The sequence below is a fragment of the Lepidochelys olivacea genome (genome assembly GCF_965140295.1).
Source record: "Lepidochelys olivacea isolate rLepOli2 genome assembly, chromosome: 11".
In the NCBI taxonomy this organism is placed as follows: Eukaryota; Metazoa; Chordata; order Testudines; family Cheloniidae; genus Lepidochelys; species Lepidochelys olivacea.
Genome location: NC_140421.1, coordinates 9126405 through 9143382, shown reverse-complemented (window position 1 = coordinate 9143382; position 16978 = coordinate 9126405). Strand labels below are relative to the sequence as shown.

Genomic DNA, 16978 nt, shown 5'->3' with positions numbered 1-16978 from the left:
AATGTGGTCTGGCTCTGCAGCAAAATAAATCCAAGTAAAAAAAATAAAAGTCTTTCATTATGGTAAATTCCTTTTTACACGAGTCCAGCATGTAAAGTGTATATTGTCAGCAAAAATTTTGTTAAAAATCCACAGCACTTGTGGTGAGGATGGGTTTACCTCATTGGAATGCGTCCTGTTCTGGTGCTTTGCTCTGTCTGAAGCGTTGGAAAAGGCTTTATTGCAGCCCTCATGTTCACAGACGTACGGCTTTTCTCCAGTGTGAGATCTCAGGTGTGTCTTTAAGTTCTCCAGTCGGGAATAGGCTTTGGCACAACCCTCAAACTAAAATAAAAACACAATGGGAGCAATTCATCAATCACAGTGGTGGTTTTTCCCTCCTCATCTGCTTTCCATTTCTTTTCCCTTTTTAGGAGTCTGTCTTTTACAAACTAACATCCACTTTGTTGAGAGAGCTTTTCCTTCCTGGGCAGAGCAATGTTGTCGAAAGAGGCTAGTGATTTAGGGAACCTCAAATTTTGGGTTATACCTGACCGGAATCTGATTTTCAGGCAGCGCTGAGCACCTGTTCTCTGAATATTAGGCTCCCCTTTAAGATGTTTCAGGTTGTGCATCCAAAAATTGAGGCCCCACCAAATTACTAGCTGCTTTTGAAAATCTTGACCAAGGTGTCTCCATTTCACTAGCTCCAAAGCTTGCGAGACAAGCCAGTTTTCTAAAGGAAAAGAGTTAAAATAGCAAGCTTTGAAGTTTCCCTAATTACAGTTTGGTTCCACTTTCCTGAGGGCTCTGAGGTCAGCCTGCCTGACATTACCATCTTAAGAACCAAGATCCTCAGTCTTAATGGATTCTTGGATGGCACCACAGGCCAGGGGCCTGGAACAAAAGCAACTTCCCACACAAAGAGCCAGAGGCACTCCAGAGACATCACCAGATTTTCAATGATGTAAGTCCCACCACCATCCAGTGCTGGCTGACTCTCCTTTTTGTACTATGGAAGGATTCAGCCAAGCAGCCAAAATGGCTGAGAGAAGATGAGATACTGCCCAGTAATATTTCCAAGTAGTAATGACACTGAACTAACAGCATACTTAAAACCACTGGATAGGATTTAAAAAAATGGGTGCCTAAAGCTAGTCTCTTAGGGTTGCATTTTCAGAAGTGCCTGACTTTGGCCTGGCTCTGCTCTCATTGAAGTCAAATGGGCCTTTTTGTCATTGGCTTCAGTGGGAGCAGTTAGGCCAGTGCTGAGTGCTTTGGAAAACCCCATACAAAAATCCTTATTCAAGTGCCTTAATATGTGATCTGAATGTCAAAAATGTCCCCAGCTCCCATTTCAATCTCTGGGGACCACAGCGGGCTCATTTTAATCAGTTTGTCTAACTCTGGAATTAGGAGGATCACTTCAGGCTGCCATTTATGAAAGTCTTGGGAATAAAAAGAGGCCCTTGTTCTGGAAAACCAAAAGTTAAGTCATTCAGTACTGTTCAGGAGAAACGGGAACTTTTGTTGGAACCATTCTGCCTCTCTCTCCAGTCTAGAACACTGATCAAAATGAGCACGAAGAGCCATGAATCTTGGGGTTACTCTCTTACAGAAAAGGACTGTAGTAATTCTAGTGATGGCTCCACACACCACTGTCTGCCATAGTACTTGCAACCATTCCTATATTATAGGAACACTATAGTCCAATTTAATGATGGATGCGATTGTTAAGGTTAAGATGTATAATTGTTTAGATAAAATGAAGGAACACATTTGCACAGGTAATTCTGTTCTAATTAGGGTCTCACATTGTGCCCATCACCATAGTTTCTGAGTGCTGTAGTAAGCTTCCTTTAGAAACATTTGTTTCATTCAGCATGTCATAACCATGAGTTAACAGAATATCATTAATTTGTTCTCTCACCCTGTGCTTACAGCATGTGGCATCATAGGTCATTTACACGTGTTGAAAAATATCACTCAACTTACTGGAAATCACTGGTAACTGAGCATACAGTAACTCACTCAGGTGGTCTAGCAATACTGGCTATTATCAGAGTAATGCAGTTCCCACTGTGGCCCAATTTTCAAATAATGGCATCTGAACAGGACAACCAAATCCTTGGGTGCTCAAACCAGATGTTCCCACAGCTAACGCTGGTCTGTGAATGTGGAATCTGGATGTCTTATACAGAAATGGGCTTTGCACTAAAACATCCCTGACCTTTGCATTAGATCAGATCCAAACTCCACAGCCTGGGCTCACCTCTAGTCTTATTTACATCACGTTCCCATGTCTCTCTTTTTGTTTAAAATAAATGGAACGTTGAGAAATCACAGCTGAACTGGCTTGGACAAGGAAAGCTTCTGCAGAGAAGGGTACTGGCCTCAGCATCATAGGCAAATAGAAACTCAGGATCTTCCCTGTACAAAAAGTGAGTTTGGGGTGCAGAGTAATGACGCCGCAATAATTTGAGTAAAACACATAGCCTGATTGAAATTCTCCAGCCCGTAGGATTGACTCAGCTCCTGAGATGCTCAAATTACTTTCCAGTAGTTCCAATTCAGCACAACGACCTGGAGTTGAAATAGGCTGAAATGAGAAGGGGAGCTTCTGCTGCACCAGCTGAACAGGATGTGAGGGAGAAGGAGGAGCTCCCCTCTGCTTTTAGCATGGATTGGGGAGCTGATCCCCCGTACTTTTAGCTGCTGATCACTTCAAGGGCAGAGCTGACTCTTCCACTCATGTTCAATCCATTGCATCAAACAACACACTGAATAATCCATGGTGTTCTTATGAAAGTTTTATAGCACAGCGTAACTGTGCTCGGTGTTTTACCAGATCAACACAGAGAGATGGCCATGTGCCCTGGAGAGCTTACACCCTAAATGAGACACACAGAGGGTCAGAAAATTGACAAAGCAGCCATATAGGAAACAAGTCATATACGGTCTGATATTTTTGAGTAGAGACTGGGCTTGGGGATGGTCCAGGAGTGGAAGAGAATAGTGGGAAGAAGGCAAAAGGAGGAGGGATCTGAAGGAATGTGAAGAGAGACTCATCCTAGGAGCAGCATGAAAGCAAAAGCATGAAGGTGAAAATGGGGAATAGGGCACTGGGTCATGGTGGCTGCTGAATGCTGGATAGATCAAAGAGGGAAAGTTAGGGAGGCTGACAGGAGGAGGCTACAACAGTTCAGATGAGACAGCCCTAAAGAAAAGGGAAGGCAGGGCCAAAGTTAACTGTGAGGCATGAGCCTGAGTTGTGAGGATAGTGGAGCTGCAAAGTTGATGGAGAGTGTGGAAGGGAAAAGGGTTTAACTCAATCCTTAGTTTTGTCTGCTTTGCACTGCTAGGACAACACAAAGCCAAGGAGCTGCCCTACAGGGGACATGAAGGATTGCCCAAACAGAGGGGACACATTGGATGGGGCAAAGTTATGTAGGGGATGTGCCAGGGCCAGGAGAGAGCCTTGTACAGCACAGTGTTCAGGTACTTAATGCAGGACCAACTCTACTCCCTGATACAGGTCTGAATTACAGCAGCCCTGGAATGCAAAAAGGTTATTCTAGATCCCTTTAATTGGGCCAATGCACACTACACATCACTCATCTGGTCTTCAGAACTTGGCCACCCAAACATTCTGGGGGCCAGAACCTTATAGGGTATCAACTTGAGTAGCTCCACAAAGGATTCACTCCACCAAAGAACTGGCCCAGCCGAGTCTTAATTTATGGGTGTAAATCACCAGATTACGTAATCTTCAGTGGGGGGAAATAGTTCGTAGTTGGAAAGCTGAATATGCAATACAAAACTCTGTGAGATAGGAAAGTATCACCCTTATTTGACATATAGGGTATTGGGGCACAGAGACGCTAAGGACCACATTTTTAAAAGGATTTACGTACCTAACTCCCACTGATTTCAAAGGGAGCTAGGTGCCTAAATACATTTAAAAATCTGCCCCTAAATGACTCGCCCAAGGTCACACAGAACGTCTGTAACAGAGCAGGGAATTGAATCCAGGTCTCCCCAAATTCTGGGCTAGCACCATAACCACTGGACTAGCCTTCCTCTCCATTAACTTTAATGTCCCCAGGGGATAGCCTGCAAGTACTTAACGCCCATTAATGCTGACAGATTGGATCAGAACTTGCCCAGAATGGGGAGGTGGGTTCATTCATAGAGCTTTGGTGTGACTCTCTAGTCTGTGTCCAGATATACATTCATGTGGACACGAGCCCCCCACACCATTCTAACGATCTGCACAGAGCTGTGCCCCCATCGGCTCACCGTGCACTTGTGTGGCTTTTCTCCAGTGTGTCTTCGCATGTGCACCACCAACATGTATTGAGCCTTGAATGGCTTCTGCTCCCGAGTGCAGTCTTGCCAGCGGCAGACAAACTCCTTCTTCTCCCCGTGGATGTGATCGTTATTGATGTGCTAGCGTAAGAGAAAGAAAACCAGATCATGATTAGAACAGCTAAAGCCATCACCGCATGTGTCACTCTGAAATGCACAGAAAAAACAACAGTTCCTCTCCACAGCAGTTGTGGTCTGATGTTACCAAGATATAAATAATGCTATGGAGTCATATGGGGCTCTTGAGCTGTCTTTGGGGTTGGATGACAGGACACAGAATAGGATTGTTTAGACACAAGGGTAGGATGGTAATGCTGGCGTGTGATGGCTGTTGGCATGCAGAGACATACTGACCAATAACGTCTCATTGTTTCCTTGTACTCCTGTCTGAGCCCATCTGTTGTCTCTTGTCTTATACTTAGATTGTAAACTCTTTGGGGAGGGGGCCATCTTTTTGTTCGGTGTTTGTACAGCACCTAGCATAAAGGGCGTCTTTGACTAGGGTTCTTAGGCACCACGATAAAACAAATAAACGACAATACTGCTACTTCCTCAAGCACAGACCTGGTTTTTTACCTGTTCAAAGTGCTACTGATGCAATGGGCCAGGCCCTCAGCTTGTGTCAACTGGGGATTTGACCTATGCTCTGCAAAAGCAATGTGTATCCCTACTCTGGCCAACTGCAGAACAAACTGCACACATTATTTGTACTGGAAGCAAGGGGCTGTTGCTGTTTCAGAGGGCGGGAGAGCATTGGGAGTGTAAATGTACAACATGCGGACCACGATCCATGATCCCTGAGCTCCCACCCAGAATGCTTCTCAGTGGGGGGCCCAAACGTGACCCACCGACAGAGGAAGCAAAACATTCCTCTAGTCAGACATTACCGCAACAAAAGAGAAAGGATTCCTAAGCAATCCCCATTGCATACAATCCTATTTCTACTCAATTTAGATATGAAAAATGTCAGGGCAGCTGTGCGGCAGGGATGGGTAGAACCATTATATACTTAGTATGTAATGCCTTTAGTGCGGGGTCTGGACTAGATGACCTGTTGAGGTACCTTCGAGTCCTACATTTCTGTGTTTCTAATAGCAGAGTCACTGGCCAGCACAGAGTAGGACAGTTCATGACAGACTTGGAAGAAAGGGATATGAACTGCTAGGAACTCTTTACTCCTCCTTAGAAGATAACCAGCATGTAACTTATCGCAGATTTCAGCACAGACGCCTATGGGCCTGGCCATGGCTCCCAGCCAACAAACACCCCACTAGGCCTGTGCTGAACCAGTTAGTGTGGAAGATGAGCCCTTTTTATTATTATTTATTTTACTGTAATAAGCAAAGAACTCAAACAGGAGGATCAGAGCCTCACTGTGCTAGGTGCTGTACAAACACAGAGGAAGACACAGGAACAGTTTGCTGAGAGCTAGGTAATAATCCTGACATGCTGTTCATTGGGACTTGATAGAGGAGGGAGAGCAATGGCTCCTTATGTCATTTTACCCATGTGGCACAAGGCTGGAATAAGTTCTTGCACTTTAATTTACATTCATTGTCAGCATAGGCCAGTCAGATGCCTCATAGCCGCAACGGAACCAGCAACTAGCACACCTGTGATTGCAGCTGGCTGGCTTGCCGTGTACCTGATCTTACACTAAAAACTCACCTGCCTATAATTCAACTAAATTAGAACTGATGAGACATATCAGATGCCAAGGCATGTGAGCTGACACCACATGTCCTATAGAGTCGAACACATGACATTTGCTAAAATGGAAAAAAAAAAAAACCATGATGGCTTTGTTCCACTTCCCTGAACTGCAGGTAGTTTAGAAAATTATATTCTTTAATATACATGCTGTGATATATACAAAACCATGACATTATGTTACTCTTTAAGAAACACTGCATGTGCACAGATTTGTCCATTTCCAGTCAACTACTGCTTCCTCACTTGTGCTCAACAGTAGGAATTTCATGCTTTTTAAAAGGGATTTTGCTACCACTGGGCAAAGCCATGCAGAGAGACCATGGTTTTTTCAGTTGGTGTAGGCCAGTGTAGCTCCACTGTAATCAGCTGAGGATCTGACCCCCCTATATCCTGAATCTCAGACTAACAGCAAACAAGAGAAATTTTTTTAAAAAATCCCAAATCAAATTAAAGTCTATGAAAGAGCAAAACATAAAAGCACTGCTTAGTGTTGGACCCGAGCACCCTCTGGTTTTTGGAAGCAGTTGGTTCTTGTCTCTGGAATGGTCCAAACCAACATTCCAGCTCCAAATCCCTTTCCAAATTATGCAGCTGTGACCCCTTTTTATAGTGCTGGTAAAGGGCAAAAGAAAATATGATTCAGTGCCAGAACGGATGCCGGCTCTAAAACATCCACCTGCTGTCAAAAGCTTAACTGCTGGCAGGATATGACAACATCTGTAAAGTATGTGCTAAGGAGAACTCCATAGTCCCAATTACTGCTAATTACTCAGTTCCATAAAAGCCTTCACCCCTGTGCTGAAAACACAGCAGCAAAGTGGAGCCTTGCTCTTACCTGGTGCAAGTCTAGATTCATATTTTACAAGGATAGGGAAGATCAATCTCTGAAGACGATAAAACAAATCAGAGAACAGTTCTGCAGCTGTATTGTTACATGTATAGACTAATAGACTTATTTCTCTCTGAACAGAATCTAGCTGCCAAAATCATGACCCCTCCACTCTCCCCCACTCCTATGACTTCAATAAAATACATCAACAGGAAGTCCTAAAATAAAATACTTGGGTTTGGATTTTTTAGATTCAGCGTTTTTTCAGCCATCCCCCATCCCTCCCAAGGTCAGACATGCAGATCCTGCCTTCGCTGGCCACTGAGATCAGTGGATTTGATGGTCTGTGAGACTTAGCAGCATGGGGAAACAAATGCTCATTAAAACAGAGTAACTTGCCCGCTCAGTCACAGCAAGGTATGGCTGCCTGGGCAGGAACAGAATTTAGCAACCTTGAGAATAAACTCAGGGTTTGGTTCATGCCAATCACAGAGCACGTTAAACTATGGACTAAAAGTACAATAGACTAAAACACTGCAGCTTGCTCACATTGAAAAACTAGCATGCTGTACATGGTATATTGCAGACTAGATGGTGACTAGCCCTCTGAAGATGTAGAAGGGCCTTAACTTCACCATTGTTCCAAAATCTCAGCCTTTGTGGCACTGAGACACCATGGTGATGGACCTGGTAGAAATGCCAATGGACAGATCATGCTCAAGGGCATATTTTATAGTGGGAGGAATGGGGTGAAGATAAGCCAAAATCACAGGAGGCTGCAGCATTCAGAATTGGCTTAGGTTTACTTTAGAGCAGTGGTTCTCAACTGTGGTCCACTGCTTGTTCAGGGAAAGCCCCTGGCGCCGTGTCCGCAGGTTCAGCCAATTGCAACTCCCACTGGCTGCGGTTCACCGCTCCCTTGGCCCGCGCCGCTTCCCGCAGCCCCCATTGGCTTGGGACGACGAACCGCGGCATGGCAGCAGAAGGGCCAACACACTGGCAGTGTTTTATTTCCCACTGCACTGGGGACGATCAGGGTGTTTAGAGCCCCTGCGTAACATGGGATGAGTCCCCGAGCAGCAGAGTGGACATTGTGGCAGTGGCGATGGCTGGGGCTAGCCACCCAGGCCTGAACCCAGAGGATTGGGTGGGCTTGGACTCGGATGGCTCATCTGAGCTGCCACTGCCCAAGCAGCAACACCCACAGTGCTATTTTTAGCATGCTAGCTCAAGCAGAGCTAGCCCAGTCTGTCTACCGGCACTGGCAATGACACTTCCCAGATGCAGCACAGACTTACCCACAGGGTTCAGTGACTGGACTATGCAGGTGCTTTGTGTCCAACTGCCCGTTACAGGAGAGGAGATTCATCCCCCCCAGCAGCCATAGAAGATCCCCTACACACAGACCTTTTATTGGGCTTTGCAAGGGGAACGAGAATTACACCCTCAGCAGCTGAAACATAAGACTATCAAATAATCTAATCTAAGGCTTCGCTGCAACTAAACTCTTCAAGGAATTGTGAGCTGATCTTGCAGTGTTTGTACACTGTACCTCTAATTTGCACTGTTAGTGGCTCCCACAGTGAGCTCCTGCTGTAAAGTATCCTGATCTTGTGATGAAAAGTGACGTCAAATGCACAGAAATCCAAATTTATTGCTGGGGTTTCTTTCCAACATTACTCACATGGACGAGCTGCTCCTGCGTGTCATATTCCTTTATGCACCCTTCCCAGTGACAATTTGTCTCATAAATAACGTCAGGCTCCTGTTTACATTCATCCTTATCTAGATCTTCTTTCAGGTCTGTCAGATGCTCCTATAACACACAGAGTATTACATAAAGTGAACTTGTTTCATCTGAATTCCTCAGTCCCTCGTAGATTACAGGGCAGGTGTTAATTGATCATAAAGGAAAGGACAACTCATTATAACAATGTAACATTCTGGATTATCATGAAATACTGAGTTAAAAAGGGTCTTGCAGTTATGGATCTGCCCGAGGAAATCACCGCTAGTGACAGGCTAATCTTAAAATGTTTGGGGGTCTGATTTAGATAAACACCCACATCTTTGGACTCCCACCAGTTAGATCAGATATAGAGTGAGGAAAGACTACAGAGTCCATCGTATTTATACACCCACAATTACTCTAGGGTAATACTATTATCCACATTTTACAGAGGGGATACTGAGGCACAGTGGGACTAAGAGATTCACCACAGTAAGTCTCAAGGAAGAGCAAAGACTTGAACTAAGGCCTTCTGAGTCCCAGGCAAGTACCCTAAGCACTGGACCATCCTTCCTCTCTTGTGAATATTTTGTTTCTTTTGCTACCTGGCTCTAACTGGATGGAATAAGAAAATGGAAGGGGAAAATAGCCACTGAATCTTTTCAAACCATTCAAAAAGTTCGGTTGAGTCTTGTTGTATCCACACACATCTGTCCTTCCTCTACAATGATAGGTAATAATAGGTAATAATAATAATACTTAGCATTTATACAGTGGTTTGCATCCTTAGAGCACTTTACAGGCACAAACTAATTAATCCTGAAAACATTCCTACGAGGTAGGCAAATATTAATATACCCATTGTACCAAAGGGGAAAACGAGGCAGATAGTTTAAGTAACTTGACCAAGACCATACATTGAGTCAGTGTCAGAGTAGAACTCAGGAACTTCTGTCTCCTGCTCCAACCTTAGTCCACTACCATGATATAGCCAACTGAGCCTATGGTTGGAAACCTTCCAAGTTCTAATCCTGACCTCTTGTCAAGTTGCTTAAACTGCTCTGTGCCTCAGTTTCCCCATCTGAAAATGAGGGAAATAATATTTTCCTCTCTTTCTGCAGTATTATATGGATTGAATAGTTAAAGATTGCGAAGTGATTTGAACATCTACAGCACTATGTAACAGCAAATTATTATAATTAAGATGTAATGATGATTTAACGCACAGGCCTTGTAGCAGCCATGTGTATCGCAGTCATTTCCAGCACGACACAGTCTGTTTTCACTGGAACGTGACAATCAGAAGCAACTATTTACCAGGGAACATAATGTTACAGCAGGGGTTCTCAAACTTAATTCCACCACACACCCCTTCTGACAAAAAATGACTACATGACCCCAGGTTCCCGCTCCTTCGATGAAGTGAGCTGTAGCTCACGAAAGCTTATGCTCAAATAAATTTGTTAGTCTCTAAGGTGCCACAAGTACTCCTTTTCTTTTGGTGAATACAGACTAACACGGCTGCTACTCTGAAACCTACAGTGGTAGAATTATACTTGTAAATTTCCCCATGTAGGCAAGCCCTAAAGTTGGGAGGGGAGCAGAGAGGTGAAGTGACTTGATCAAGGTCACCCAGCAACTCAGTGGCAGAGTTGGGAACAGAACTCAGATCTTCTGATTCCTACTCTAGTGCCCTATTCACTGAACCATACTAAGGAAAAGGCATGATTTTACTGGAGACCAATGCAAACTCATTTGAAAAGGGATGATATGCTGTGACCTTACACTATTATATTAACTTCAAGCTTCTTGTCCTCATTGTTAGAACTCCTCATGACTCTGCCACTTCTCACTTATTGACCAGGATCACATTGCCTCCATCCACTGTGCTCCACCAACAAGTCCATCTTTGAACCCTTCTTTAGCCACTGTTCCCAAGCTGTTATAGCAGTTTCTTCCCCCTTATCCCTTCAGCATGGAACACCCTGCCTGAAGTGACCATCAGGCCACCCACCTCTCCTCTTTCAAACCTTTTCTCGAGACCCACTGGAGTGTTGCGATGATTAACTAGTTCATGCTCGTACAGAGCTTGGAAGGTGAGAAGTGCTACATAAAAGCTCAAGTATTATTATTAAAGCAGCTGTCATGGTATCATATGCCAGGTGTGACTTTTATGTACATTTTTTACAACTCATGCATGGAGAGATTTGTTCTAATTAGCCCTTGATTGTTCTTTTGAAAAGGCTGCTCTGATCACAGAAAATTGCTGAAAGTTACAAAACAATTTCTGAGGAAAGGTAGAATCTTTAAAACATATATCAGAGGCCTGTACAAAATCAGAGATGGAAAAGTCTTAGGACATTCAGAGGTGCTGACTACATACAGCTCCACTAACTTCAGCTGGAGTTGTGGGTAGAGCTGGTCAGGAATTTTCTGTCTAAATGTGTTCCCCCCGCCCCCAAGTCCCCGTCAGAAATGCAGTTTCTGCCAAATGCAGTTGTTGCTGAAATTTTTTGATTTTCTATCAGGAAAACAGAAATGAAATATTTCGGTTCAGGTTGGGTCGACTCATATCAAAATATTTCAGTTTGTTCAATTGAACCTAAACATTTCATTTCAGGTCAGTCAGATATTAATCTGTGACTGACTGAATTGCCATGGCATCTTGTGCCCCCATGGACTGGGCTCCTTGACTGGACTAACAGATTTATTTGGGCATCAGCTTTCGTGGGTAAAAAAAACCCGTAACTCCATGCATCTGAAGAAGTGGGTTTTTTACCCATGAAAGCTTATGCCCAAATAAATCTGTTAGTCTTTAAGGTGCCACCAGACTCCTCGTTGTTTTTGTGGATACAGACTAACACGGCTACCCCCTGATACTTGACTGGACTACATCTCCCATACTGCACTGCTGCTTTCCCTGTGGTTGAACCACTGTAGGACATTATGGGAGTGCTATGATTGCTGTGCATGATGGCAGATATCCAGCTGGGGAGCCTAGCTCATGGGGTGGGAGTTGGGGCATGAGGCACCAAGCCATAACTCCAATGAGGCACCAGAGCAGCTCAGGTAGATGCTGGCCAATGTTGAATTGAAACAAAATGCAACATTTCCAAATTAACATATAGTGATAGACTCAAGCTCAATCTATTTAGCTTAACAAAGAGAAGATTAAGGTGTGACTTGATTATAGTCTGTATGTATCTAGATGGGGAACAAATATTTAATAGAGGATTTAATTTAATATTTAATAATCTAGTGGAGAAAGGTAAAACATGATCCAATGGCTGGAAGTTGAAGCTAGACAAATTCTGACTGGAAATAAGACATACATTTTTAATGGTGAGAGTAATTAACAACTGAAGCAACCATGGGTTGTGGTGGCATCACTGAATTTTTAAATCAAGAGTGGATGTTCTTCTAAAAGATCTGCTTTAGGAATTATTTGGGGACGTTCTATGGCCTGGGTTATACAGCAGGTGAGACTAGATGATCACAGGGGTCCCTTCTGGCCTTGGAATCTATGAACTTTTCATTCCACAAAAATAAAATAAAATAAAATAAAATAAAATTCCATTTTTGATTTTGATTGGGTTAACAATAAATGTCAAAATATCGGCATTTCCTTCAGAATGGAAATTCCAGTCTTCAGTGAGCTCTAGCTGTGAGTGCTCAGACCTGCTGAAAAACAGGTCCCTTTTGTACTAAGTCATCTAAGTCTATTCTTTCTGCCAATGCAAGATTGCCCCCTACAGGGTATTTCCAATACTTTGTCCAATCAGTTTTTAAAATGTTTCAAGCCATGGAGCCTACACTTCTCTTGGGAGACTGAGCCACAGATCTCCTCATTAGGAACTGTTTCCAAATACCCAGCCTACATTTTTCTTTTGTTAATTTCATCCAATTACTGCTAATTAAATCTCCTTGCATCACTCTACATGATTCTTCTCTTTTTTGGGCACTTACTTTATTCATAGGACATAGTGAGTCAAATAATAAGAAAAATACACGTACACAATTGCATTGGTATTCCCCATGGTTCTCAAAAAGAAAAGGAGGACTTGTGGCACCTTAAAGACTAACAAATTTGTTTGAGCATAAGTTTTCGTGAGCTTCAGCTCACTTCATCGGATGCAGTGAGCTGTAGCTCACAAAAGCTTATGCTCAAATAAATTTGTTAGTCTCTAAGGTGCCACAAGTCCTCCTTTTCTTTTTGCAGCTACAGACTAGCACGGCTGCTACTCTGAACCCCGTGATTCTGTAAATGTGATCATCAGTATTGGCCATGCACTTCTCAAAATCTGTATGTAATAAAGGAGGATGGTGCCAGTAAATGTGCAGTAGTCTTTCCCAGGGCTCATCCGATACATATGCTTGGGAGGACAGGAAATTTCTTTCAGATCTCTTTCATTTTACTACAAGAAATAAATATGCGGCCTTATTAGCCGGGGCGGCGGCCAGATTGGTTTTTTAGGTCGTGTGCTTTCTGCTGTTGTGTATTGTTGCACTCCTAAACACAAAGCTCAAGAGAGATGCCTCTTTGCCCTAATCGTGCTGACTACAGCATGTTTATCTTTCCCTGATATGCTATCTTCATCAATTTTACCAGCCCCCAGATGATTGCACAAGTTGCTGTCCCCATGCATCATGCTGAAACCTGCTTCTGAACCAGTGCAGAAAGAGGAATTTGTCATAAACTCTTCTGTTCACTTGACAATAACACAGCCTAATATTTCATGAAAATGAAGTGCCCAGAGCACTTCTGATAGTTTACAGGTGTGATAAAGAACAGTCAGATGGATATTGTCAGCCATTAAACAGTTTGCAATAGCAGAGCTCTGAAAAGAAAACAAAGGTCTGTGGACCCTTCTCAGTGTCAAAAGTTGTGTCAGTGATGTAAAGAATGATGCTAAGAGCAATTCCGTACTCAGAAGTGAAGAAGCTCTTTCTCAGAGCTTTCTACCTACATGCAAGACTTCCTTGTAATCTATGTTTGCTTTGAGACATCAATATTGCTTGCTATGCACTGAGGAAGGGTCAAGCATAATTTTTATAAGTTACCAGGGCTGAAATAGTCCATCCTTCTCTCTTTTTTTCTGGGCAATGCACCAGGAATCCAACTCCCAAGAACCCACATAATGTTTCCCTCAATAAATCACAGAAACCCTGCTCCTGTACCTTGTTGGGTCTCTTTATTTGAGATCAGCTCAGTTGCCTTGCAAACTTTGATGCCTCATTACAAATTGCAAAGAAACATGAAGTGAATACAATGAAGACCCATCAGCTCACTGCATTAGGTCAACAAGACAATTTATGCCAAGACAGTTACCTGTGTGGCTGGGGAAGCTGGTGGCATACCCTCAACTTCAGTCTTGACTTTGCTGCGCTTGTGAATTACGGGATTGACTGTGCTGCTCACGGCTGACTCGCTGCTCTGCTTGTTCTAGGAAAGAAAAATTGGGGGTGATGTGGCATTAAGGTTTGAAAGAAAAATGATGCAATACAGCCTCATAACATCGTCTCCAGTTTATGGCAAACTGGTGAGGAAAAAGAACTGGGCTGGTCATTGGGGCCACCTGTCCAGGACACAGACCAGTGCTGGTTGTCTACACTGGGTGAATTTTACCCATTTGGAGTGTGCACGGAGAAAGACACAGACTGAGAGAGAAGGAGAGAGAGAGAGAATAAAGGAAAGAGGGCAGGCCTGAAAAAAGCAGTTGTGCATATTTAGGGATGCCATTCCCAACTCAGCCACTGCTTCAGTTTCAGAACTATCTAGATCCTGTCAAATTTAGCCAATTGTTGATTAACACCCACACTGCCACCCCTCCACCCCAAGAACAAGCCATGGTTTATTTCTCCAAACAAGATGAAATAACACGGTAAGAAACCAAATAGTTTCTATATTCTGGTTTCATGTGGCGTTGTCTTTATACTGTGTGTGTACATGAGAGAGAGTGTACACACTTGACTTTGCTCCAGAAAAAAATAAGAGAGGCTACAAGAGAAAAAGCACAAGACACACACACAAACAACAGTCAATTAAATTAGAATATTAAAACTGTAATGACATTGCTATTAATTACTCAAGATCCGTACAGTATTTATGTAAACGGACACCCCACTTCCACCACCTACATTATTTTGGAACTCAGTTTGTTAGGAATGAAATAAAGCAGAAGAAAACAAAACCAGTCAAATAACTCTTCAATAACAAACCGGAGTGTGCAGTCCAGCACCCATGAGATACTCTAGAATAATAAACCAATCTGGACAGTCTACTCCAGAACAATAAAATACAATAACAAACTGAAATGGGTATGTAATGGAGTGAAATAATTCTTTTGGTTGTGACACAATGGTAGTTTAAACTTCCAAGTACTGACAGTAAGAAGCCAAAATTATTAAAAATATGCCATGTGTACTCACTAATATTCAGCTGGTGTGTGTACTCAAGGTTTTCATATGTTTGGTGCCTGTGCATCCATTGTGTATGGCTAATTTTGAAAATTGGGCCCACAAGTTTGTAAAACCGACAATAAAATCAATACAATTTACACCCAAACCAAGAGCCCATTTCACAACTGTCTTCCCAATGTCATTTGAAAAGTTGGGGGGCATGTTAAAAATTCCTCTGGAATGGATTTCTAAAATGAAAAACAGCCCCTTCTTTAGCACAAAAGGGAAACTGGGATCTGACGTGGCCATCAGTCCTAAAATGCTTTGCATTTTGTATCTTAGCAAACATAGTGAGGGAAAGAATATAGTGGTTTTAAAAATATCTGCATGATTTACAACATTAGCAGAGGAGCAGGTCAAACAAAGGAAAAGCAGATTGGTGAATACACTACTTCAATTTGATTCACTGCTTTTAAACTCCAATATAGCAAAGCACTTAAGTTCCTTTGACTTTAATGGAACCTAAGAACTTAAGTGTTTCACTAATAGGGATAGACTTATAAATATGGCTAAGTGCTTTGCTGAATAAAGGCCCTAGATGGTCATAATATGTTATTTGCAAATATGCACATGGCTGCTTCACAGTCACAAAAATGCTTTGTAGTTACATCTGATGTTTGCTGTTTGCTATTTGTCACTCTCCTGTAGAAAACTTTCATCATCCAATCAGGGAGTAGAAAATATAACATGACCAATCACATGAATAGCAGTCACCATGAACATTATGGGTGAAATCCTGGCCCTACTGAAATCAGTGGGAGTTTTGCCATCAATGGGGCCAAGTTTCCCCCTAAGTGGTCATCTTGTTGTAACCCATCTGTGAGTCTTTGCTCCCCGTAGACCACATTTACAGAATTATGAGACTGCTTGATACCCTGGATGGGACACCCACCGCTTGCACTGATGAACTCTGGATACATGAGCAGAATTTAGGAATGGCCTGATAACTTAAACCAAGAAAAATCCTGAATGCATTTAATTTTTGTTCAGATTTTCAAATGCACTGCCCACTCACAACTCCAACTAAAGTCAATGAGAGCTGCAGATGCTCAGAACCTCTGAAAATTAGGCCCTATTTGATCAGCTCTAATGGATATGCTTTTTCAAGTGCAGCTAAATTTCACTGCTTGGCTGTATTAAACACATCACATTACCTGAACTGGCTCCTACCTGATTAGAGTCAGATATGCAGCTGTTGTTATTACTGATCTGAGCAGGAGCTGGGTTGACAGAGATAACTGCCATGTGTTGTCGTGGAGGGAACGTGGGGGAAGGCTGGATCAAAGGAGGCGTATGTCCAAATGCTGAGCTCAAGCCTCTCTGCTGACTCAGGATCTGCTGGTAAGTCACTGGGTTAATGGGATGGGGGAAGCTGAATGCTGGACTGCAATAAATATACAAATAGAGGAGGAAAAATTACAAGGAGAAGTTATTTTAAAAAAAGAATTAAAACCTTGGCTAGTGATTGAAGTAAGGGTAGAACTTCCTGCTGATTATGGGAAAGAGGATAAAGTGGGGAAACTAGATTTTCTTTAATCTTCCATGATATACAGTATGGGATATTTTTTACAGATATTATTGGTCTCATCTGTACTTTGGTATATTTGTGGACCCCTTCTAGTCACACAGTACTGCTAGAGATTTCTTTTTTTACGGTGTTTGAAAAGAATGGATTACAATGGGGGAAAAACTCACACATCTTGCTTTGCAACAATGCAAGGTTTTTCCAGGTAGATCTTTTTTGCAACTTCCCAAGCTTGTGGCTACGCTACTCTTAATACAGAAGTGAAGTCACCTGGCTGTCAGGCACAAATTGCAGAGGGAACATTTAACAATCAATTTTACATATTTAAAAAATATGAAATTTACTCGGCATTCAACTGAGCTGGAAGATGGCTCAC

General features: G+C 42.8%; 1 protein-coding gene across 2 annotated transcripts in view; it reads right to left on the bottom strand.

Moving 5' to 3' along the window:
- The window catches only part of GLI2 (GLI family zinc finger 2), a 253069-nt gene that overhangs the window by 14652 nt on the left and 221439 nt on the right, over window positions 1-16978 (bottom strand). For both annotated transcript variants that reach the window (XM_084642885.1, XM_084642886.1), the window contains 5 exons: window positions 16248-16461; window positions 13948-14061; window positions 8574-8705; window positions 4279-4428; window positions 160-324 (listed from right to left, as the gene is read on the bottom strand). In XM_084642885.1, the coding sequence (XP_084499011.1) occupies window positions 160-324; window positions 4279-4428; window positions 8574-8705; window positions 13948-14061; window positions 16248-16461 (775 nt within the window). The remainder of the gene's footprint in view (window positions 1-159; window positions 325-4278; window positions 4429-8573; window positions 8706-13947; window positions 14062-16247; window positions 16462-16978) is intronic.